At 42.0% G+C, this 25,511-nt stretch overlaps 1 protein-coding gene across 7 annotated transcripts in view; it reads left to right on the top strand.

Annotated features, from left to right (window-relative positions):
- The first annotated feature begins 13,166 nt into the window (after window positions 1-13,166).
- The window catches only part of PAN3 (poly(A) specific ribonuclease subunit PAN3), a 121,187-nt gene continuing 108,842 nt past the window's right edge, over window positions 13,167-25,511 (top strand). For all 7 annotated transcript variants that reach the window (XR_010658559.1, XR_010658558.1, XM_065902418.1 and 4 more), the window contains exon 1: window positions 13,167-13,719. Coding sequence is in view for 5 of the 7 variants with exons in the window: in XM_065902418.1 (XP_065758490.1) it covers window positions 13,293-13,719 (427 nt within the window). In the remaining 2 variants the exon portion in view is untranslated. The remainder of the gene's footprint in view (window positions 13,720-25,511) is intronic.

Below are 25,511 nucleotides of genomic sequence, written 5' to 3'. Positions count from 1 at the left end.
AACTTTTTTTTTTTTTTGGCCATGCCTTGCAGCTTGTAGTTATCTTAGTTCCTTGACCAGGGATTGAACCTGGGCTCACCATAGTAAAAGTGCAGAAATCTAACCACTGAACTGCCAGGGAATTCCCTGGAATTGTTAAATCTTATTGATGACTTTAAATTAGAGATATGAAATGTCCTTCTTTATATCTAGAAGTTTTTCTTGACTATTTGTGTTATGTACATTTTACCATCCTTTTACTTTCATGCTTTTAGATTTCTGATTATGGCAAAATATATGTTTGAGTTTTATAAATCTTCCATGGTTTCATGAAAAGGATATATACTTTGGTGCTAGGGTGCAATGTTCTGTGTTTGGCTAAAGACCAAGCCAGTTAATTACATTATTAATATATTAATATCTTTGTTTTTTTTGTTCACATATCTATTAAATTCTGAAAGAGCTTTATGAAGCTCTATTAAAATTGTGTGTGTATGTGCATGTGTTTCTAACCAAGTTCTTGCATTGTTAAGTGCTTTTGGACTTTTGCATTCAATATTTATTTGGTGGGTAAAAGTTTGTCATGATTATCATTACTAGTTTGTGGAGTTTACCACCTTTATCTCTATGTAATAGTCTTTTTCAGTGTTTTGGCTTTAATTTTTCTATGGTTGATATTAATATTCTCATTCTTGGTTTCTTTTGTTTGTTTGCATTTAGACAAACATCAAAAATCCTAAATAAACTGTTGTCTCCAGATCCCTGCTGTGTGCTAGGTAATGTGAGGTGAGGAGGTTAGCACTCTGTGCAAAAGACAAAGTTTCTTGATTTCAAGAGTTTCATTTTAATTTTACTACTGGCATATCTCATTAAGAGTCTGGCTTTCATACATATACTTTTTCAGCAAATCTCCTAATTTGAAGTTTTTCATCAAAGAGTATAAATAAACAAAAAATCTATACTGAAACAAATATCGAATCTCTGAAACAGTAAAATCAATTATTAATACAGAACTATCAGCTTTAAAATGACAATAATGGACTTATTGTAAATTGTAGAAATATTAAAGTGGTTTTCTAGAGTAGGGGTGCTTACTTAACCAACAGAAACTGCAGTGGGCTTAGCTAAGTCGAAGGAACTTCAGCAAGGCTGGTGGGAGCTGTATGAGATGCTAGCAATAGTACACTTGATTATTTGGGTTATTTCCAAGGTACAATTAATGTTAAAGTTGTATTTGATTTTAATGTATTGCACAGAAATACAATAAGAATGAATGCCTTTAAGTCCCTTGAAAACTTGTAAAAATGGCAAATTGCTTTTACTACCACAAAGACTCAAAAATCACAGACAAGTATATAAGTATGATGACAGTTGAGAAATGGAATATTTCCTGCCATATCCCTGGTGGCTCAGATGGTAAAGCATCTGCCTGCAATGTGGGAGACCCAGGTTCGATCGCTGGGTTGGGAAGATCTCCTGGAGAAGGAACTGGCAACCCACTGCGGTATTTTTGCCTGGAGAATCCCACGGATGGAGGAGCCTGGTAGGGTACAGTCCATGGGGTCGCAAAGAGTCGGACACTACTGAGCGCCTTCACTAACACGAACGAACGAATGACAATAAACAAGAATGTCATAGCCATCAGTGATTCCAGCCCTTCCAGTGTGAATTTTTGAACCTGGAGTGAGCCCAAGAAGGAGAACAATACCTGCTATCTGGCAGCCATTAGGTTGTAGCCACTCCCTATGGTGAGCACTGAGGAACTGGAGGAGGGGGATGTGAAAAACACAGGATACCAGCCCCAGATAGCTGAAATGCATATGAAAGGAGTGATTTCAGAGAGCCTAGCCTCTTGCTTGCATCTTCCCACACATAGAAGAGTGCTAAATTCCTTGAGATATCTTTTTGTTGTCGTTGTTCAGTGGCTCAGTCTTGTCCAACTCTTTGCAACCCCATGGACTGCAGCACGCCTGGCTTCCCTGTTCTTCATACCTGAGATATCAGGTTTTCCTTAATTAACAATATTCTTTGGGCTTCCCAGATGGCATTAGTGGTAAAAAACCTGCCTGCCAATGCAGGAGACATAAGAGATGCAAGTTCCATCCTCTGGAAGCTCCCGGAAAAGGAAATGGCAACCTGCTTCAGTATTCTTGCCTGGAAAATCCTATAGACAGAAGAGCCTGGTGAGCTAAAAACCAGGGGGTGGCAAAGAGTTAGACACAACTGAAGTAACTTTGCACATTTGTTGTTCAAACTTAACATGTCCTTTGTTGCAAACTTCTGTATAACCCAACTCCTCCCCCCATCTCCTTGGAGCAATTCTCTCAGGTTCACTTGATATGCTGTCTCTGGGGCTTGGAGTCCTACAAATTCCCACTGAATAAAACATAACTCTCAACTTTTAGGTTGTGACTATTTTTTTAAGTTGATACAGCAATGAAAGACTATCTCTTCTAGTTGAGGATCATGGACATGCTAAAAAAAATCTTACAACATAGTGGTCACTGGTAATTGCCACAGATGGGAAGGCTTTTGTTTTTAGTGCACCAAAAATTTGTCAAGACAAGATTAGTACTAGGAAGTTGTTAATAACCTTGTATAGAATTATGGAGCAAAAGTTAGATAATAAGATGATATACAACTTACAGATAGATATAAAGGCAGTACATTTCATTCTGGGATTCAAAAATAGTTCTAATTTATCCACATGTAAAGATGCTTGCTCCTTTATGACCAAGTTATGGTTATAACTTATGGTTATAAGTTATGACCAACCTAGATTGCATACTAAAAACCAGAGACATTACTTTGCCAGCAAAGGTCCATCCAGTCAAGGCTATGGTTTTTCCAGTAGTCATGTATGGATGTTAGAGTTGGACTACAAAGAAAGCTGAGCACCAAAGAATTGATGCCTTTGAACTGTGTTGTTGGAGAAGACCCTTGAGAGTCTCTTGGACTGCGAGGAAATCCAGTCAGTCCATCCTAAAGGAAATCAGTCCTGAATATTCACTGGAAGGACTGATGCTGAAGCTGAAACTCCAATACTTTGGCCACTTGATGCAAAAAACTGACTCATTTGAAAGGACCCTGATTCTGGGGAAGATTGAAGGCAGAAGGAGAAGGGGATGACAGAGGATGAGATGTTTGGATGGCATCACAGACTCAGTGGACATGAGTTTGAGTAAACTCCGGTATTGGCGATGGACAGGGAGCCTGGTGTGCTGCAGTCCATGGGGTTACAAAGAGTCGGACACAACTGAGTGACTGAACTGAACTGAACTGAACCCTCATGTAGTTACCAGTCTAGATTGTCTTGAGGGAGAATTTTTAAACTTGGACTGCTGTCACTAATACAATCCCTAACTATTCACAAAGCATGACATTTTACCTCCACCTGCCCATTATTGGTACTTAAGGGAGAGAAGCCGGCAACAGAGGATGAAATGGTTGGATGTCATCACCAACTCCATGGACATGAGTTTGTGCAATCTCTGGGAGATAGTGAAGGAGAGGGAAGCCTGGCATGCTGCAGTTCATGGTGTTGCAGAGTCAGACACAACTTAGCGACTGAATACTAACAACAACAAATTAACACAAGCTTCTAGCAGTCTGCTGCGGGGGGCTGGGGGGGTGGCTGGAATGTCCCTGGAGGCCATCTGCACAAAATATAATTCTCACAGTATATCCCAGAGCAAATATAACTGATGGGTTGTATGTCATTTTGGATGTAATCTTTATTATCATGAAAATGACTTAGTGTTGACCAAAGACTTATTATTAGTAGCCAATGCTCAAGAGTGAACCCTTCATGAAAAGGGGTTCTTTAGCCTTACTATGTGAGTAGGCAATTGCCTACAAAATTTATTTTTAGGGGATGTGAAATGTGTGAAAAATAAGACTCAGAAAAATTTTAAAAAGCAATCATGAATATATAATCAAATCCTTTCCTTTTAGAACACTTATAGCTATGTGGGAAGATTATATATTCTAATAATGCTCCCATTGTTTTTTATGAAATTATTCTCAGCATCAGCTCATGAACCACACAAGAATATTGGCTTTATTTCTATTGACATCATTATCTTTAATCACAAATGACATGACTTGGCTCAGTAATTTTCATTTCCCACAACTGGCTCTGATAACTTTGAGTCATTTTCAAAAATCAAATCTTCCCTTAAGAATGAAGATTTGCTACTATGAAGATATTTTAAGAAATGTGATTAGAGTACTTAAGCAAATCTCAAAAACACATTATAATTTAGAGTTAAGTCTAGTTCTTGCCAAGGTGACTACTTGGAAAGAAATATTCATTTAGAGTATCAGTTGAAAGAGAGAAAAAAAATCTCATTATTACATACTTCCATTTCTTCCATTCAAAGATAGGAATATTGCTGCATTTGTGTACATTAGTGCCAGAGAACACAAAATTTTGCAAGTTACTCTCTTTCTCTAGTGTGCGATTATGGGTTTCAAAATCCTGGACTTGCGTGAGGGATACCAAAAAGAATCTAAGGGAATGAAATATGGATTTGATGCATTTCAATGAAGTATGAGGAAGAAATATATTTAGTCCTGAGGTGAGATGAAGGTAACAGTAAGAAAATCCAGAATGGGAGGACACAAGCTCCAATGAGATGGCTGCAGCTCAGGAGAAAGATCAAAGAACATGTGAGCCTCTAGAGTCTCAGCTGATTTATTTTGGGGTAAATGACAGAATTTTACAGATCTTTTCAGTCTCAGAATCCCAATATTAACACAACATCTTCATTTTAACTGTTTCACAGGATTGTTGGGAGAAGCGATGAACAAGCCTGGATGCTTTTGCAAGCTGTGAAACACTACAGAATTTGAGGCATCATTACAGTAATTACCAACATCATCATATAAGAGATGCATGAGAGTGCTAAAAGAAGTAATGTTGAAGGTAATAAAAATTGCCAGAAGTAGGATCTCTTGTATACAGAAAGGTGGTTAAAATTACTTTGCAAATAAAAATTTGTACTTACTGCCAGAGAGATTATTTTTGCCATGAAGTTCTCATTGTATCAGTCACACCTTAGGACAGCTCCATAAAGCAGGGACTAGTTCCATCTTAAAAATTAAGAAACTGAAGCTGAGTGATGTTAAAGGATTTGTTAAAAGCTGCACAGGTATAGGTAGTAAAAGCCAGGTTTCAAACTAGTTATTTTAATTCCAAATCTGGTGTAACTTTTTGTTTCATTAACATTACATTTTGTGCTCACAAAAATGAGCTTAAAGCTCAGAGGATATCCTATGCATTGTCTTGAATGGTAATAAATGAATTACTTGAAATGTATTTCACACATACTTCTGCAAGGCCTACCATGCAGGCGGCACAGAATGGCAGATTTGGAGGAAACACTTGTGACTGGACTGCAAGAAAGAGGAGTGCTGAGAAAATGGTTAACACTGCTCAGTGTTCTAGAGGAAATATAAAACAGCTGAAGAAAAGTACTAATAAATCTGCTAACTAATACCAGTGGTGGCTCTGGGGGAAAAAAATTAACACAGCAAGGACAAACGTCAGATTAATCTTGATTAAGAGATGAACGGGAGATGAAGATAATCGTTATGTATGGATGGTTCAAATAAATTGCCTGTGAAGAGAAGTTAGGGGAAAAAAAGGAGACCAATGAGAATTTTTAAAATAAATTCTTAACTACAAAAGCAGGCATATATTCTTCTTGTAAACTGAAGCGATACAAATAAAGCTAAAGTCCTCTTTCATCACTCCTCCCAATCTCTTCCTGTTAGCAATTTCATGTTTATCCTTCCAGCCCTTTCTGTATACATTTATATATAGCCTTATAAGAAATATGTTTTAACGATCTTACATAAAAGGTGCTGTATTCCACATATATATCTGCATCATGCTTTTTTCATTCAATGATAGGTCTTAGACAACAATGGTACACATGATCTGTTTATGAAGACTTAGGTTACTTCCAATTAATTCTACTATTATCAACAATGCCTCAAGGAGGCATCTTAAGTATGTCTCCTTGAACACAGCAGTACTTTTCTAGGGGAGATACCACGAGTGGCCCTGTTGGGCCATAGGGTTCAGTTCAGTTCAGTTCAGTTGCTCAGTCGTGTCCGACTCTTTGCAACCCCATGAATCGCAGCACACCAGGCCTCCCTGTCCATCACCAACTCCCAGAGTTCACCCAAACCCATGTCCATTGAGTAGGTGATGCCATCCAACCGTCTCATCCTCTGTCGTCCCCTTCCCCTCCTGCCCTCAATCTTTCGTAGCATTAGGGTCTTTTCAAATGAGTCAGCTCTTAGAATCAGGTGGCCAAAGTATTGGAGTTTCAGCTTCAGCATCAGTCCTTCCAATGAATATTCAAGACTGATTTCCTTTAGGATGGACTGGTTGGATCTCCTTGCAGTCCAAGGGACTCTCAAGAGTCTTCTCCAACACCACAGTTCAAAAGCATCAATTTTTCGGCGCTCAGCTTTCTTCATAGTCCAACTCTCACATCCATACATGACCACTGGAAAAACCATAGCCTTGACCAGACGGACCTTTGTTGGCAAAGTAATGTCTCTGCTTTTTAATATGCTATCTAGGTTGGTCATAACTTTCCTTCCAAGGAGTAAGCATCTTTTAATTTCATGACTGCAATCCATAGGGTATGAATATTTAAAAATTTCATGAAAAGTGAAAGTGAAGTCACTCAGTCGTGTCCGACTCTTTGCGACCCAATGGACTGTAGCCTACCAGGTTCCTCCATCCATGGGATTCTCCAGGCAAGGATACTGTAACGGGTTGCCATTTCCTTCTCCAGGGATCTTCCCGACCCAGGGATCGAACTCGGGTCTCCCACATTGCAGGTAGATGCTTTACCGTCTGAGCCACCAGGGAAGCCCAAATTGTCCCCCTCCATGGCCGGGTCAGTTAGCCCTCTTAGCAGGAGTGACTGTTTACAGGGCTTTTAAAGAAACGGACAAAAATATTGTTTTTTCTGATTACAATGGGAAGGAATAAATGACTTAAAAATTATTTCAGTTTACATATTTACATACTAAGAAGAGGGTCAGAAAACAGAAGACACTGATGGAGAATGACTAGATACCGGAGGAAATGCTAGGGGAGGTTCAGAGCACAAGTGAAAGGTCCTGGATGGAAGGAGGGCCCCTGTTCTGTTAAGATGAGGCAGTGTCTCCTTTTCATGGCTGAACAGAATAGAAAGCAAGCCATCAGGACTGGGAAAGTGGGAACTGAAGAATGTGGACAAATGTTAAAATATAGGAAAAATGAGAAAGTGGACGACAAGGATAATGTCTCTCAAAGAAAAAGCAGTAAAAATTTTGGTAAATTCTGTGTATTAATAATATATCAACATATTAAAGGCTCTGAAAAAGTCTTAGAAGTTGTTTAACTCAGTTTCCCCAACTTTGTCAATAACTTTTTTCTTTGTATCAGTTAACATACTGTTAAACCAATCTTCCATGAAATATGCTTTGAAAATGTTAGTTGCTCAGTGGAATCCAACTCTTTGCAGCCCCATGAACTGTAGCCCATCAGGCTCCTCTGTCCAAGGGATTCTCCAGGCAAGTATACTGAAGTGGGCAGCCACTCCCTTCTCCAGGGGATCTTCCTGACCCTGGGATCGAATCTGGGTCTCCTGCCTTGCAGGCAGATTCTTTACCATCTGAGCCACCAACGGAAGTCCTGAGAAATACCAGACTAGTGAAAATTTTGAAGGAACAGCCAACAAGTGTCCTGTATGTTTTCACAAAATTAATTTATTTGAAAACAAAATAAGAAATACAGAGAACAATTTAACAAAAGCCCATATACTCACTCCTTAGAATAAAAGGTTAAGATTAAATTACAATCAAGTTTTAATGCTTATTTTTCTTTTATAGAAATAATGTATGTTCATGATACAGATTTGGGAAGTAGAGGGAAAACAGGAAGAACCTTCTCTATTGTCTTATCACCTCAGTAAAACCACCATTAATATTTTGAGGTAGTTACTTTAATCTTTATTTCTATTAGATTTTTTACTGTTTACATCATTATAATAAAACAACAAATGCAATTTTGCATCACCTTAAATACTTACATAATCATAAGCACTGTTGCACAGTTCATGGCTTTTTAATGGCTGCATAATAGTCTTTGTGAATAGTCCACTGTTTAACATTCCCCTTGGTTCTAGAATTTAGGTTGTTTGCATCTTTTCTTTTTTGGCTTTCATATGCTATATTTCAATGAGCACACTGTAGCATAAAACTTGTTATTTAGAGTTACCTTCTTAGGATTTATTTGCAAAGCAGAATAATAATGATGTACATCTTAAAGGCCTCTAAAAAAACACTGCTAACTTGCTTTGAGGATGCAGGGTCGGGGGAAGTGGGTGAGGCTGTATTATCAATGCTTTATTAAAGAGTGTTTGCTCTGTTTTCCTAAATTTATTTGAGGTTTCATCTTGTTAGCACCGCTGCACTTTTTTCAGCTGATGGAGATTTACAAATCCTAATCGGTCATTGATCGCATTGTATATTGGCAAGAATACACAGAAGGACTACACAAAAAAGATCTTCACAATCCAGAAAACCACAATGGTATGATCACTCACCTAGAGTTAGTCATCCTGGAATGTGAAGTCAAGTGGGCCTTAGGAAGCATCACTATGAACAAAGCTAGTGGAGGTGATGGAATTCCAGTTGAGTTATTTCAAATCCTAAAAGATGATGCTGTGAAAGTGTTGCATTCAATATGCCAGCATATTTGGAAAACTCAGCAGTGGCCACAGGACTGGAAAAGGTCAGTTTTCATTCCAATCCCAAAGAAAGGCAATGCCAAAGAATGCTCAAACTACTGCACAATTGCACTCATCTCACACGCTAGTAAAGTAATGCTCAAAATTCTCCAAGCCAGGCTTCAACAGTACGTGAACCATGAACTCCCAGATGTTCAAGCTGGTTTTAGAAAAGGCAGAGGAACCAGAGATCAAATTGCCAACATCTGCTGGATCATCAAAAAAGCAAGAGAGTTTCAGAAAAACATCTATTTCTGCTTCATTGACTATGCCAAAGCCATTAACTGTGTGGATCACTACAAACTGTGGAAAAATCTTAAAGAGATAGGAATACCAGACCACCCAACCTGCTTCCTGAGAATTCTGTATGCAGGTCAGGAAGCAACAGTTAGATCTGGACATGGAACAACAGACTGTTTCCAAATAGGAAAAAGAGTATGTCAAAGCTGTATATTGTCACCCTGCTTATTTAACTTATATGCAGAGTACATCATGAGAAAAGCTGGGCTGGATGAAGCACAGGCTGGAATCAAGATTGCCAGGAGAAATATCAATAACCTCAGATATGCAGATGACACCACCCTTGTGGCAGAAAGTGAAGAACTAAAGAACCTCTTGAAGAAAGAGAAAGAGGAGAGTGAACAAGTTGGCTTAAAGCTCAACATTCAGAAAACTAAGATCATGGCATCCGGTCCCATCACTTCATGGCAAATAGATGGGGAAACAGTGACAAACTTTATTTTCTTGGGCTCCAAAATCACTGCATATAGTGACTGCAGCCATGAAATTAAAAGATGCTTACTCCTTGGAAGGAAAGTTATGACCAACCTAGACAGCATATTAAAATGCAGAGACATTACTTTTCCTTAAAAGGTCTGTCCAATCAAGACTATGGTTTTTCTAGTAGTCATGTATGGATGTGACAGTTGGACTATAAAGAAAGCTGAGCACTGAAGAATTGCCGCTTTTGAACTGTGGCATTGGAGGAGACTCTTGAGAGTCCCTTGGACTGCAAGGAAATCCAACCAGTCCATCCTAAAGGATATCAGTCCTGAATATTCATTGGAAGGGCTGATGTTGAAGCTGAAACCCCAATACTTCGACACCTGATGCGAAAAACTGACTCATTTGAAAAGACCCTGATGCTGGGAAAGATTGAAGGTGGGAGAAGGGGATGACAGGGGATGAGATGGTTGGATGGCATCACCAACTCAATGGACATGAGTTTGAGTAAACTCTGTGAGTTGGTGATAGACAGGGAGGCCTGGTGTGCTGCAGTCCATGGGGTTGCAAATAGTCGGACATGACTGAGTGACTGAACTGAACTGATCTGATCTCCACTGTTCTCCCAACACATTGCAGATCTGCTAAATTTGTCATGTATTTCTTCACCTAGGCAGTCGATAATTTTTTTTTCCATAAAAACAGGTTAAAAACAGAGTCCAAAAGAGGTCAGTAAAGACCATGTTGATATGTGGTCAATTTATCAATACTTTCTGGATATTGTTCAGTGAGCTCCAAAGCCAGCTTTAACATTTTGACTGACTAATCAAAGAGCACTGAAGTCTCCTAACCATAGTATTGCAGCCTACTTTCCTCCATCTTGTTCACAGGGATTTAATATAGGAAACTGTCAAATGTGGTATTGAGTGGTGACTTGCTCTACCTTTGGCATTTCTCTCACAGCCCTGGTTACACTTGAGGATGAACACTGTATCCTATACACCTCTGTGTATCAGTGCCTAGCACAGAACCTGTGTGGTTCATTGTATACAGTAGATTCTCAACAAAGGCTTGTCTGAAAGATATGCTTGATATGGTATGAATTTAATGAAGCTCTGTTGTCTCGCCATTGACACTTCTCTCTCCTAGCCATCCACAGGCACACACTCACTTAGAAATGGTCAAATATGTAGTGGAAAGAGCACATCTTTTGTAGTTAGAAGGCCTGAATGGAAGTCCTGGCTTTGAAATTTACTGTTTGTGGTTGTTGTTTAGCTGCTAAGTCGTGTTCAACTCTTTGTGACCCCGTGGACTGTCGCCTGCTAGGCTCCTCTGTCTACTGGATTCTCCAGGCAAGAATACTGGAGTGGGTTGCTTTTCCTTCTCCAGGGGATCTTCCCAAGTTAGGGATCGAACCCCCGGCTCCTGTATTGGCAGGCAGATTCTCCACCACTGAGCCACGAAGGAAGCACCTGACAAGCTGGTAACTTCATGTAACTCTAGACCTTCAGTTTGTTCAATAAAATGATGGTAACTCATCTTTACTTTCATCATATAGTTCTTATGAGAGTCAATTTTTTTTCCTAAAGGGAAATCTGATAATGCCATTGCTTGACTTTTTAAAACCCTGTAATAACTTTCTATTGCTCTCAAGAAAAATGTCTAGTCCTTTACTGTGCCTTTCAAGGATTTTATGATCCTGCCTCCACTCAATTTTCCACTATCACCATTGTAACAATCCAAGCTCTTTTCAGCCTCAAGGTCTTTATCTGAAGCTGTTCCCTTTGCCTGCAAAGCTCCTTCCTGCACTCTTACGCACTGGCTACTAGTAGCAGTAATACTATTGTACCAAGAGACATAGCTACAATCTATCGAATCCTTACTAAACACTGGATACTTTATACACATTATTTATTTTTTACAAAGTAACTAACCATTCTTAGCTGGTTTATAGATAAGGCAGAGAGAAATGAAGCTATTTACCACAAGTAACACAGCTGTTAAGTGTAGGCACTGGGTTAAAAACTCAGATATGTCCCAATTCAAAGTATGTTCTCCTCTCCTGCTAATAAGGTATCAGCTTTTCTCCAGGAAGCCCACACTCTAATAGCTAATGTGATAAGGTTACTACTTAACACACAGGTTTGTAATCGCCTGTGTACCATGTGTCTCTTCAACCAGAGGATAAACAAGCCATCTGAAACTCAGAAAAGAATGCCTCTTGCTTACTTCTGCTTCCCCAGCTCTGAGCTCAGTTCCTGGTACACGTAACAGGCATTAATAAGCATTTGTTGAACAGACATACACACGTGAAAATGTTTTTAAACAGGGAGGCATAATACAAAGTTATTTCTAGTTTAGCTAAGGAACATCACCAGGTTTACCCGTTTGTGGTCTATGGAATCCACTCCCCCACCCCCGCTCCTTCTGCAGTGTGGTACACTGGCTTCTCTTCGTTCTTCTGTGACCTCTTCTGTTTGCCACAAATACCGCCAACAAACATCTCCCCTCCCTTCCAACTGCCTTTTGAGAAAATCGACTGCAGAGGAGAAAAACCAAAACAATACTTTCCCTTCATAGCAACTCTTTAAAAACTCTTGCAAACTTTTTTTTGTTTGTTTTTTTAATACAGCGGAGCATAACGTTAGCGATGGGTGCGCGAAAAACCCTATCTTTTGAAAATGAATTTCGAATCAAGACTAGACAGACTGGAGAAAAGAACCCCGGGCGCAGATAGAACTGAAACGTTCAGGAGTAGCCTCTGCATTGCTGTCCCCAGGTGGCATCTGATTTTTTTCATAATATTTTACTGGAGGCTTTCAGTAATACAAATAGAGAAAACAGGTGCTGTACTCAGCTGGGGTTTGCCTAAGTCAACCTCCTTTGGTTTTTTTTTTTTTTATAAAAGGCCCAGGAGTTTTAGGCAATCATTTCTGTAGCTCTCCTCACCCTCAGCGGGAAGGGGGGAAAAAAAAAAAAAAAAAAAAAGGAGGGTGGCGAAAAAGTGAGGGCGCGGAAGTGCGACGAACGGACGGGGCCTCAGGCGCCCCCCCCCCCAAAGAAATGACCATCACATTCCGTAAATTTCGTCGTTTCAATTAAGAAATGACGCTCTGGCTTTACAAGTAAGAGGACAAACGAAAGCGGGAAGGCCTATCGCCTCGTGAGAACGCTCCCCCAGTCGGCTCTGCGTCGGAGAAGCGCAGCCGCCGACCGCCGACTGCCCGCCCGTCCAACCGACACCCGGCCAGGCTTCCCCCTCCCCCGCTGGCGCTCCCGCTACCCACAAGACCCCGCGCCCCGGCGCGCAGGCGCAGCGGCGACGGCCGTCTCAGGAAGAGGAAAAGGGTATAAACAACTCGGAGGAACCAGAGCGCGAGAGAGCGAGTGGAGGCAGAATTTAAAAATAAACCGCTCCCTCCGTCCTCCCCGCCCGTTCGCTGCCGCCGCCGCGCCCCCTCCACTCCCCCTACTCCCCGAGTCCGCGCCCTCGAAGTCCCAGTCAGAGGGCCCGCGCGCCCACCCCGTCGTCCCGCGCGCGGCCCCTTTAAGAAAAGAGAAGGCGAGAGTGAGTGAGAGAGACTCCCGACTCTCCCCCTCCCCGCCCCTCCCTCCTGCCCCCTCCTCCCTCCCCTCTCCCCTCCCCTCCCCCCCTCCCCGGGCGGCTCCGGCTCCCGCAGCGGGACAGACCCGCCCGCCCGGGCTTTTCTCCGGCCCCCCGGCAGCGCCGTCCCTCCCTCCCCGGTCTATGGTGGCGGCGGCGGCGGCGGAAGACGAGGCTGCGGCGTTGCCATGAACAGTGGCGGCGGCCTCCCGCCCCCCTCGGCCGCCGCCTCCTCCGCGTCCTCCTCGCTGGCGGCGGCCGCGGCGGTGGTGGCGGTGGCCCCGCCGGGGGTCGGGGGCGTCCCCGGCGGGGCGGCGGCGGCGGGGGTGAAGCTGAAGTACTGCCGCTACTACGCCAAGGATAAGACGTGCTTCTACGGGGAGGAGTGTCAGTTCCTGCATGAGGACCCGGCCGCCGGGGCCGCGCCGGGCCTCGGCCTCCATAGCAACAGCGTCCCCCTGGCTCTGGCGGGCGCGCCCGGGGCCGGCTTCCCGCCCGGAGCGGTCCCGGCCGGGGGAGCCGGGCCGCCCGCGGGTCCCAAGAAGCCGGACCTGGGGGGCCCCGGAGCCGGCGGAGGCGGCAGCAGCGGGGTCCTCGACGGGCCGCGGCTGGCAAGTGAGTGTGGCCCGGGGGCGGGGGGCTTCGGGGCGGCAGGGGAAGGGGGGCGCCGGAGCACGGCCCGCGGGGTCCCCCCTCTCCCCTCAGCTTTCGCCTCCCTCAGCGTTCCGAGAGGCCTAGGCCCGGGGCCTGGGGCCTCCTTCCGTCTTCCTGCCTCCCCTCCCCACAGCCCTCGGCCCGCCCGGGCGGCGAGGGCCGGCCGGCTTACCGGGAACTGGGGGCGGTGGACTTTGGGGGGGGCGGGGGTGTGGGTGGGGGCGGGGAGGACGGGGGATGGGCCGCGGCGTGCGGGAGATGGGGGTGTCGCTTCCGGGGGGGTGTGGAAAGGGGCCGGGTTTGCCGGCACCTGTGAGTGTGTGTGTGTGTGTGTGTGCGCGCGCGCGCGCGCCCCGGGCCGGGCGGAGGGGTCCCCCGGTGGGTGTGTGCCGGTCGGGGCGGGCTCCGCGGCTTCCAGGAGTGGGTTGGAAGAGCGGAAAAAGTTTTTTTTTTTTTCCTTTTCTTTTTTTTTTTTCTGTGTGTGTGTGTGTGAACGGTTTCTGGGAGAGAGGTTTTCCAGGCAGGAAATGCTTTCTAAGGAATCGGGAGCGAACCGACGAGCAGACGTCTCTCGCGTGCTCGGTTTGAGTCGGGATTTCACCCAAACTTGCATTTCCGCAGTTTTCTTGAAAGCTGGCGGGAGTCTGCAGGGTGTCCGGAGGTGTATCTCTTGTTTTCTACCACTTTGTACCCAGCAAACAGTTCGGAGCCTGGCCATGAGCCGCGCACATTTGTGTGCGACTGAGCCCTCGAATTCGGCTCTCAGGACAGCGGGCCTTTTTTTTTTTTTTTACTTGTCTTTATCTATTACCTTGTGACTTGTTCGTCGTTAGTGAGTGGTAATCTAGTTTACAAAAGGTTGCCCTTGAAAAGTAGAGGTGTGTCGAGTTTTCCCTTGTTTGTTTCTGAGTGTATGGAGCATTTCTAAACCAAGTGGAAAAATCCTACTTCCTTGGGAATTCTAAAAAGTTACTAGATTTGAAACTCATTTGATAGGCTGCCTAACTTGGATGTCAGAACTTTCTCTTTTTTTTAAACTGTAAATGGTGTATTTGGCTTGATGCTTTAGCAGCTGTTTGCTCTGTGAGGATTATTGTGTCTTCCTAGACACAATGTGTTAGTGTGTGTTTTTAAGATTGTTTCTTTTGCTTTGATGGGTCTGACTTTAGTGTAGATATATTTGGTGAGGGTGATATGCTAAGAAGAATAATTTGCAACTTAAAATGTTTTGTCAAAATGGTTACTTTATTGGTGGAATTTTATCACGTTGGAGCAGCAACTTTGCATTTTCTAGGTAAGTTTGCTGGATGTATTGAGTTGTGGCTCAGATTAACTCGTTATGTTTGATTAGTAAGCAGTGAAACTGAACAGTGGTTTTGTTACCTACAGGAAGAGGCATGTTTAAAAAAATGGAGGTGTTCAATTTAATATGTGATATTATTAGGATTTTCTAATACATAGATGTGGTGTGTTTGGGACATGAAAGTTAGGACAGGCTGTAAACAGGTGAGGTTGGAGATGGAGGCGAAATACTAGCAATGACTCAAAGGTGGGGACCATTTCATATCTCAGGATCCGAATGTGTTTGGGAGATAGGTTCTTGAGAGGACAGGCAGTCAGTGCTGGGAAGGCATTTTGAAGCCAGCGTTTAGTCATTTAACAGTTACTTGATTAAGTAGCTGCGTTATGTAGTTGGATTCTGTGGGACTTGCTTTAACTCAACTGGGTGAAGCCCAAGGCTCCTCTTGTCTGCTGTAGGCTTCTAGGTAACTCAGAATGGTCTAGATTGTGGCTCCTTTGGGTGAGATAAAATTGTCTCCTATTAGTGAGTGGCCAGTTGAGTTAGGTTGTTCAGGAATCAGGGAACAGGATTGTGTTGGTGATTTAATGTTTGTGTTGAATTTTCTACACTTTATTTTTGATTTTTGATCTACTTTCTATGTTTAGCTGTATTATACTCTGATTTTATGAGACACTTGGTTTGGTAAGTGTATGAGGCAATTAAAAGGGAGGACACATTCTGAGAGGTGTTATTAGGAGAAATTTAAATTTTGTTAGTTATTGACTTGATCAGGTAGAGTCACTGACACAGTTTTGTATTGCTTTTACTTTTTTTTTCTTTGCTCTTCTTCAGGTGTAAGAATGGAGACTATTTCTTTAGCTGGGACGTCAGACAGATCTGCTCTGATAAGCTGGGCCCACCTGTAGAAATACTTTGTTTGGGCTCCTTGGGTATCTTGGGGCTGTGTGTGTTTTAAAGTTTTTGTTGAAGTGTACACACCTACGGAACAGTATACAGACCATAAATTTTGAAATTTTCACAAGATGAAAACAGCTCATAACAGTACTCAGATCAGGAAATAGAACTGAATCAGGACCTGCCGAAGTCCTGCTCTTTGTACCCTCTACCAGTCACTGTCCTTTCCCAGAGGTAACCACTGACTTCACGCACTACATTGTAGATTCATTTTTCACTTTTCATGCTTTTTCTTGAATTCTATAAGAACATTGTGGGCCTCTTTTCTTTAAACATATTTGTAAGATCAGTTATGTAGGAGCAGCCTCTTAGTCTCATTCTTGCTTGGTGTTACACATTATATGAATGTACCTCATTTTATATTCTCATTTTGCTGTTAGTGGGTGATGGAACGTTTCCAATTTTTATTTATTAAGAAGAGCACTGTTTTGAACATTCTTGAACATGTTTTTTGGTTCAAGTCTATGAATTTATGTTAGGAGTAGAATTTCAGACTTGTAATAGGACATTCATATGTTCAGCCCTAAGTAGATGACTTCAGAAAGTTTTCTGAACAGATTGTATCACATCTACATTCCCTTTAGCAGAGTATGAGAGTTCAAGTTGTTTCAAGTTGCTGCATGTTCTCCCCAGCACTTGATATTAGCTATCTTATAATTTTAGCCATTTTGATGCCTACAATTTATGATATAATTTGATGTTTTCAATTTGCATGTGTTTGGATTGTAACTGAATTAGTTGACAACATTTAAAAAATCAGGTTTAACACTAAACTACAGATTTCTGTCTTTTTTTGAAGGGCAACTCTTTTCTATATTGGAATTAGGTGTGTTGGCTGGGCAAGACTCCATTTTTGCCTTATTACTGACTGGGTAACTTATATGCCTGGCTCCTCTTGGCCTTTGAGTTTTTGACTCTTGCTTTAGTACTTGAATTGTTTTGGTAGTGTTTCAGATTATGTGAAAACTTGAGGGGTAAATGCAAGAGGAAATTTTATCCTTATTTTTCAAGCATTGGAAAACTAAAGCAGAAGGGCTTTTTTTTAGTATGCTTAGTTGCAGTGGTGTTTCAGTCTCATAAAGGAACTGTATTTTCATTTGTTGCTTACTTTTTATCTGTACAGAAGTATTACACTTCCAGCTCTTTCATTGACCTGGCAGTATGGTAGTGAACATAGTCTGGCATTCAGGGTTGTTGGGAAGTAGCCGTTTATTTATTATTCTTTTTTAAAGTGTTAGACATTTTGTATTTCTTTTGGACTTCGAATCTTCTAAAGATTCAGTGTGGCTTGATTTGGTGTTTTAATTGAGTTGCTGATTCTTGACCTTTTAATGATGTGATTCTAATATTTTCAGCCAGCTAGACATTTCATCTTCAAGATGCTCAGTTTTTAGCAGCTCAACTATATATCAAGTATTTGTATTTTATATATGTTACTTTATTTGAAACCCAATAGATTTATTTTACCAAAACAGACTTACTTTTCAGTTCTGCTAATTTAGTTAGTAGTGAAGACTCTGGCATGAGGCACATCTAAGATGGACCTGGCTCTCCTGTCTACTACCTTTGTGATCTTGAGTTTTTAATTTTTAAGCATCTTGTTTTTCTCATTTTAAAACGTGGAGGTAATAGTAGTACCTAGTTCAGAGTTGTGACAGGCTTGAATATAACACTATCAGAGCATTGTCTGGCACATAGTGAGGGGTCAGGATTAGTTGCTGCTGTTAATCGAATATTAGTAATAAGTCTACAGTTAGCCTGTACATTTCTTTACCTCCCAGTTTTTGAGAGTATATTTTCAAGACCAGTAAAACAGCTACAGATGGTTGGACCATGACTGTCTGTCCAAATGGCAGAAAGCAGGGGATAACTTGAAGTTCATATGCAAACTTTGGAGTGTATGGCAAGACTGTTTTTAAGCCAGAATTATACTTTTTCACCCCACAAACCCGAATCAGCTCACAGAGGAGTGAGTACTGGAAATTTGCCATTAGGAGAGCTGGTGTGGGTTAACACATTTTTATTTGACAATACACAAAGTAGATAACAAGAGACTTTATAATACCATTGATTTCACTCCTTTATTATAGTGCTTGCAAAGTGGCAAGTTTTGATCAGGGTGATAGGAATACAACATTGAATGAAACAAAAATCTGTCCTGTGGAGGTTACCTTCTAGTGGGGAATACAGGTATGTGTATAAGATAAAACTAGATCTTGAGGAGTTTTAAGAGGAAAGTTTAGAGCTTTATGAGGAGTACTCAGAGAGGGTTGTACTAATGTCTCAGTAAGATTCAGTTAGTGAGTAAACACTTTTTTCCATGAAAGTGCATTTGCAATGACTCTGTAAGAAGATAAATGATGGCCAAAACATCTATTTTTGTCCTTTTATAGAATTTTTCTCTTTTTAAATTAACTTTCTATTTTGAGATAATTGTAGTTGTAGTTGTAACATGCAGTTGTAAGAAATAATACAGAAAGAGCCTGCTGTCCCATTCCCATTTCCCCAGCAGCAACAACTTATAGAACTGTAGTGCAGTGTAACAGCCACACTGATAGACACAATCCACTTAACCTTTTTCAAGATTTTCTGAGTCTTACTTGTGTGTGTGTGTACACATGTGTATATTTAGTTCTGTGGAGTTTTATTGTGTGTATGTTTTTACACCTGCCAGCACAGTCAGGACATGGAGCAGCTCTGTCACCTTCAAGAGGCCTTTTTGTCACCTTTCAAATCCCTGACAACCACTAATTTGCCCTCCATTTCTGTAATTTTGTCTTTTCAGGAATGTTCTATAGGGAATTCCCTGGTTGCCCAGTGGTTAGGATTCCGTGCTTCCACTGCTGCATCTTTTTTGTTGTTGTTGTTTGCTTTTCTGTAGGCATATCTGCTTTTGTGTACAAAGGTATGAATGTTTTTGGTACCTAGAAATATTTTAGAAATTTATTTATTTTAGGGTTGAATTTATTTAGCTTTTAATAAACTTTTTTTGTAAAAATTTTCACTGGAACAGCAGTGTATAAAGTTAAGCTGATTTCATTGCCCAGGGTTAATCATTATTATTAGTTTTGTGTGTAACCTTAACTACTCCGAAGGCCCTGTCTCCACATTTCCTCACATTGGGGGTTAAGGTTTCAGTAGGAGAATTTAGGGGGAGACAGTTAAGTCCATAGTATGGGCATACATATACACACTCAAGTTTTGTAGCAGTATTTCTTACATTTGTTTTTCCATATTAACTTTATATTCTGTTTTTATAAAGTAGCTTATAAGCTGAAGCTGTACAAAGGATTGTGATAAAGTTCTTGCTTTATGCACTGTTGTTATATGTGATCAGTGTGTGCTCAGTTGCTCAGTCGTGTCTCACTCTTCATGACCCATGGACTGTAGTGCCAGGCTCCTCTGTCCCTGGGATTTCCCAGGGAAGAATACTCGAGTGGGTTGCTATTTCCTCCTCCAGGGGACCTTCTTGACCCAGGGTTCGAATGCTTGTCTCCTGCATTGTCAGGTGGATTCTTTACCATTGAGCCACCTGGGAAGCTTGTTGTCATAGAGTTGTCAACAAATTCATACATACAGTATTTGCTCCTCCTTTTGTTGTATAGGAATTACTGTTGGACTGGGGGTCCTGAGAATTAGGTGGTTTTTTTTTTTTCTTTAGTACTCTGTCTTAAAGTAACTTTGATCTTAGGCTAGTAATTTAGTCCATGTGGAAATATATTTCTTTGTCTGTAGAATATGAGAATGGGGTATGGAGTACATGATGTTTAAAATTCTTTCAGGTATAAAATGTTTGTGTTTTTCTAAATGTTTATGTTCTAGGAAACATTATTTTATGATCAATTTTTAGAATTCATCCTCTTTCCTTCCCAACAGCTTTAAAAATCTTTGACCTCTCAGCAGCTTCAGCTTAGGGAAGGACATGTTCTCTAATCTTGACTGAGTTAATTGGCCTGTGGATAATGGCCCTCTTCTGGTAACTTCCTTTTTTTATGTCCTTTGGTACCTTTTTCTTTAAAAAATTAAAGATATTGTACCTGCTTTTCTAAAACTAGCTTTTAATTGTATTTTTAACATTAAACATTGCAGCTTTTTAAATCTAGGAACAATGTCTTGCTTTGGAAATTAAAAATGTGCTGCATAAACAGGGGAAACCTGGTGGGCTTCAGCCCCTGGGGTCATGAAGAGTCACAGGCGCATGCACAGGTTAAAAGTTTAAATAGTGCAAAAGGATACACAGTGAAAAATAGCCTCCCTTCTTCCTTAGTTCCCTGATCCCTCTCCAAAAGACACTCTTTTAATTTATTATATATCTTTTCAGAGATGTTCTTTGTACATCACTCATGTTTGTATTTCCCTATCTCTAGTACATACTGCTCACACATGGAAGCCTAATGCACTTTGAATTTTTTCACCAAACTGTTTATCTTCTAGTTTGTTTCACATCTACACATAGAAATATACATTACTCTTTATAGTGACTGTGTGATAATTCCCTTGTATGATTGTACTGTTCTTTTCAGTGGCTATTTAGATTGTTTATGGTCTTTTACAAGTGATGGTACTAAGCTGTTACATCTTAATGTACTATGTATACTTATACATAAATTAACACAAAGTATAACATATGCATACCTAAGAAACATACAGAGTCTTGAGTAATCTGGTTCAAGCTTGTTAACATTAAAAAAAAATATGTAGGCATATATAGTACGATCTCAATTCCATGTGGAATCTTAAAAAAAAAAAAAAAAACCAAAAAAACAACCCAAATGCATAGATGACAATGAAGAAGAGCTTGGTGGTTGCCAGAGGCAGGGGTCCAGGGGGATAGGGGAAGCTAGTCAAGAGATACAAACTTCCACGTCTTTTATTCTCATAAAACCCTGGAAAGTAGATGTTACCAATTCTGTTTTACAGAGGAGGAAACTAAGACTTAGATTACATTAACTTTCAAGGATGAGTAATTGGCAGCTGGCCCCAGCAGACCTCACGGGCAGCTGCGTTTGCGTGGTCTGTGCTCACTCCACGGGCCGGCAGGGCAGAGGATGGTGTGACTGCTGAGTGGCCGGAGGAGCCTGTTTCCTGGGCCTGCACCCACTGTGTTGTCATCTAGTGTCTCTGAGTCGCTCGGCCCCATCAGAAAAACGGAGGCAGTGATACCATTTGCATGGGGTGTTTTATAGAAGTTGGATGTGAAAATCTATTGTATTGTTTATCAACTTTTAAGAATACCTACTTTTAAGAAGGGCTTACTTGTATATGAGTGTTTATGTAAACGTGTTAGTAGAGTAGGGAGTGCCAGAAAAATAGCAGAAATAGTTCCTAATCTCAGTTTACAGATAAATGTTTTAGTGGTTGAAGACAGCAATGAAGGATCAAAGGATTTCTTTTTTTTTTGGTCACATGAGTGATATAAACAGTGTCTTAAAAGGTGGAGTTTTTAACAGCTTGGAATAATGGGGGAATACATTGTAGAGATGAGGAAAGAGGAAAATAACATTTATGATTACCTTTGAGGTAAGGTGTTAGGTACTCTGCTTCACTTGAGGGCCTTTTACAGTCCCGTGAATGAGATGTGATTGCTTTTCTTTCAGATGAAGAAATGAATTTTAGTGGGTTTTGCTTACGGTCAGCTAGTGAGCGGTGAAACTTGGATTAGAACACCGTGACTAACTTCAAGTATTTTGTTTTTTGCATTGTACCTGGGTCTTGAAGATTATAGGGCTTGGGCTATGTGTTTGCTGGAATTGATGGTAGTCCTTGTTGTGGACTCTGCATGCCAAGTCACTTCAGTTGTCTCCGACTGTTTGCAGTCCTGTGGGCTGTAGCCCGCCAGGCTCCTCTCTCATGGGATTTCCCAGGCAACAATACTGGAGTGGGTTGCTTTGCCCTCCTTCAAGGGATCTTCCCAACCCAGGGGTCGGACCCATGTCTCTTACATCTCCTGCATTGCAAGTGGATTCTTTACCATTAGTGCCACTTGGGAAGCCCAAATGTGAACTATAGACCTTCAACATATAGTGAGTTTATTGGTTTGACCTGAGGAGAGAGTTCAGTAATGTTAAAATTATTGTAAGACCTTTTTATAGTAGCATGTATACTTTTACATTATAATCTTTGATATTTTGGAAATATCTGTGTTTTTTCCCTGATGGATACATAGTTATTTTAAATCCATTTATTGAATAATTCCAGTTTTCTCCATGGGTTTTAAAAAGGAGATTTATCAAAATATAATTTACCTACTGTAAAATTCATCCATTGTAAATGTACAATTCATTTTTTCTTAGTAAATTTATAGAGTTGAAACCATCAGGAGTTTTACGAGAACTTTTAAGATACTTTTCATTTTTTTAAAGATACTTCTCGGGGCTCCCCTGGTGGTCCAGTGGCTACGACTCTGATCTCTCAATGCTAGGGCCCTGGGTTTGATCCCTGGTTGGGGAACTAGATCCCACATGCCACAATGAAGACCCTGTGCAGCCAAATAAATAAATAAAAATAAATATTTAAAAAAAAAAAATAAATAAAGATACTTCTCATTTTTTCCCATAACGTTTCATTAAAGTTTGCCAGGTAGATGGTATGAGTCTCATTTTACAAGTCATGGTGTAATCTCCACTTTATAAGCATTTTGCCCAAGACATTGTGGCTAGTAAGTGGCAGAACTGAGATTCAGACCCAGAACTTTTAGGAAATACTATAATGATAGGTTGAGAACTGAATGTTGAGGGCTTTTTAATGTCGACTAAGAAGTTTGGATTTCATCCCTTGGGATAAACATTGCCAGCACCTGTCTGTGATGTCCTTGTTGGCAGAGGAGAACCACTCAGTATTTTCAGCTGGGCTCTTTTTTTTTTTCTTTAAAACTTGTTCTATGGAAGGCCAGACTTGTTCTATGGGCTCGAAAATCACTGCAGATGGTGACTGCAGCCGTGAAATTAAAAGACACTCGCTCCTTGGAAGGAAAGTTATGACCAACCTACACATCATATTAAAAAGCAGAGACATTACTTATCCAAAAAAGGTCTGACTAGTCAAGGCTATGGTTTTTCCAGTAGTCATGTGTGGATGTGAGAGTTGGACTATAAAGAAAGCTGAGCGCCAAAGAATTGATGCTTTTGAACTGTGGTGTTGGAGAAGACTCTTGAGAGTCCCTTGGACTGCAAGGAGATCCAACCAGTCCATCCTAAAGGAAATCAGTCTTGAATATTCATTGGAAGGACTGATGTTGAAGCTGAAGCTCCAATACTTTGGCCACCTGATGCGAAGAGCTGACTCGTTCGAAAAGACCCTGATGCTGGGAAAGATTGAGGGCGGGAGGAGAAGGGGACTACAGAGGATGAGATGGTTGGATGGCATCACCGACTCAATGGACATGAGTTTGAGTAAACTCCGGGAGTTAGTGATGGACAGGGAGGCCTGGTGTGCTGCAGTTCATGGGGTTGCAAAGAGTCGGACACAACTGAGCGACTGAACTAACTGACTGACTGATGTTGGTCATAGCTTTTCTTCCAAGGAGCAAGTGTCTTTTAATTTCATGGCTGCAGTCACCATCTGCAATGATTTTGGAGCCCAAAATAATAAAGTCTGTCACTGCTTCCAGTTTCCCCATTTATCTGCCATGAAGTGATGGGACCAGATGCAATGATCTTAGTTTTCTGAATGTTGAGTTTTAAGCCAACTTTTTCACTCTCCTCTTTCGCTTTCATCAAGAGGCTTTTTAGTTCCTCTTCACTCTCTGCCGTAAGGGTGGTGTCATCTGCGTATCTGAGGTTATTGATATTTTTCCCAGCAATCTAGATTCCAGCTTGTGCTTCATCCAGCCCGGCATTTTGCATGATGTACTCTGCATAGAAGTTAAATAAACAGGGTGACAATACACAGCCTTGACTTACTCCTCCTGCTGTTCCCTGTCCAGTTCTAACTGTTGCTTCTTTACCTGCCTGCAGATTTCTCAGGAGGCAGGTCAGGTGATCTGGTATTCCCATCTTTTTAAGAATTTTCCACTGCCTGGCCCTCTCACAGAACAAAGGATTGAGCTGCATACCAAAGGAGAGCTGCATACCAGCCCCTCCCCACCTAGAGGCAGAGAGGCAGGCTTGTGACAGCTAGACAGCTAGAGGCAGAAGGCAAGGGGCTGCTACAGTCTCAGCCCCAGAGACCGCATCTTCCACCAACAGTGAGCAGGCTCCCAGCTGTCTTCCTGAGATCCTGGGTGGTTGACGTCTGCCGGAAGGGTTGCAGCCTGAGATCAGCTCTCCTGAGGAAACAAACAGCACACCTGAGACAGTGCTCTTGCGGCACACCCAGGAAAGTGAGTGGTCGGGGACCTGGGAGGTGATTAAGATGCACGGCCTACCTGGGACATTGCGCTCGCCAAGCACCTGGTCACCCGAGCGGCTCAGTCCTGGGAATGGCACAACACGCCCAGCCCCCAGAGACTGAGCCAGAAACACGTCTCCTGCAGAGGTGCGGTCAGCAGAGGCCTGCCGCAGGGCTCTGGGTGCAGCAGACCTGGCTACGGCATAAGCCCTTTGCAGGAGGGTGCCAATAACCCCACCATAGAGCCACCAGAACTTACACAGAACTGAGGAAACAGGACTCTTGGAGGGCACAAACAAAACCTTGTGCACACCAGGACCCAAGAGAAAGGAGCAGTGACCCCACAAGGGACTGACCCAGACTTGCCCGTGAGTGTCCAGGAGTCTCTGGCGGAGGCGTGGGTCGGCGGTGGCCTGCTGCAGGTTGGGGGCACTGAGTGCAACAGTGCATGCACGGGACCTTTTGAAGGAGGACGCCCTTATCTTCATTACCTCCACCATAGTTTGGCCTCAGGTCATGCAACAGGGAGGGAACACAGCCCTGCCCATCTACAGAAAATTGGATTAAAGATTTACTGAACATGTCCCCGCCCATCAGAACAAGACCCAGTTTCCCCCTCAGTCAGTCTCTCCCTTCAGGAAGCTTCCATAAGCCTCTTATCCTTCTCCGTCAGAGGGCAGATAGAATGAAAACTATAGTCACAGAAAACTGACCAATCTGATCACATGGACCACAGCCTTGTCTAGCTCAATGAAACTATGAGCCGTACTGTGTAGGGCCTCCCATGACAGGCAGGTCATGGCGGAGAGTTCTGACAAAGTGTGGTCCACTGGAGAAGGGGATGGCAGACCACTTCAGTATTCTTGCCTTAATAACCCCATGAACAGTATGAAAAGACAAAAAGATAGGACACTGAAAGATTAACTCCCCAGGTCAGTAGGTGCCCAATATGCTACTGGAGAAGAGTGCAGAAATAACTGCAGAAAGAATGAAGAGATGGAGCCAAAGCAAAAACAACACTCAGTTGTGGATGTGATGGGTGATGGAAGTAAAGTCCGATGTTTTAAAGAACAATATTGCATAGGATCTTGGCATGTTAGGTCCATGAATCAAGGCAAATTGGAAGTGGTCAAACAGGAGATGGCAAGAGTGAATGTCGACATTTTAG

Source organism: Muntiacus reevesi, chromosome 11, assembly GCF_963930625.1.
Source record: "Muntiacus reevesi chromosome 11, mMunRee1.1, whole genome shotgun sequence".
Taxonomy (NCBI): domain Eukaryota; kingdom Metazoa; phylum Chordata; class Mammalia; order Artiodactyla; family Cervidae; genus Muntiacus; species Muntiacus reevesi.
The sequence above is the reverse complement of the archived record's forward strand: the minus strand, read 5'-3'. Positions and strand labels throughout refer to the sequence as shown.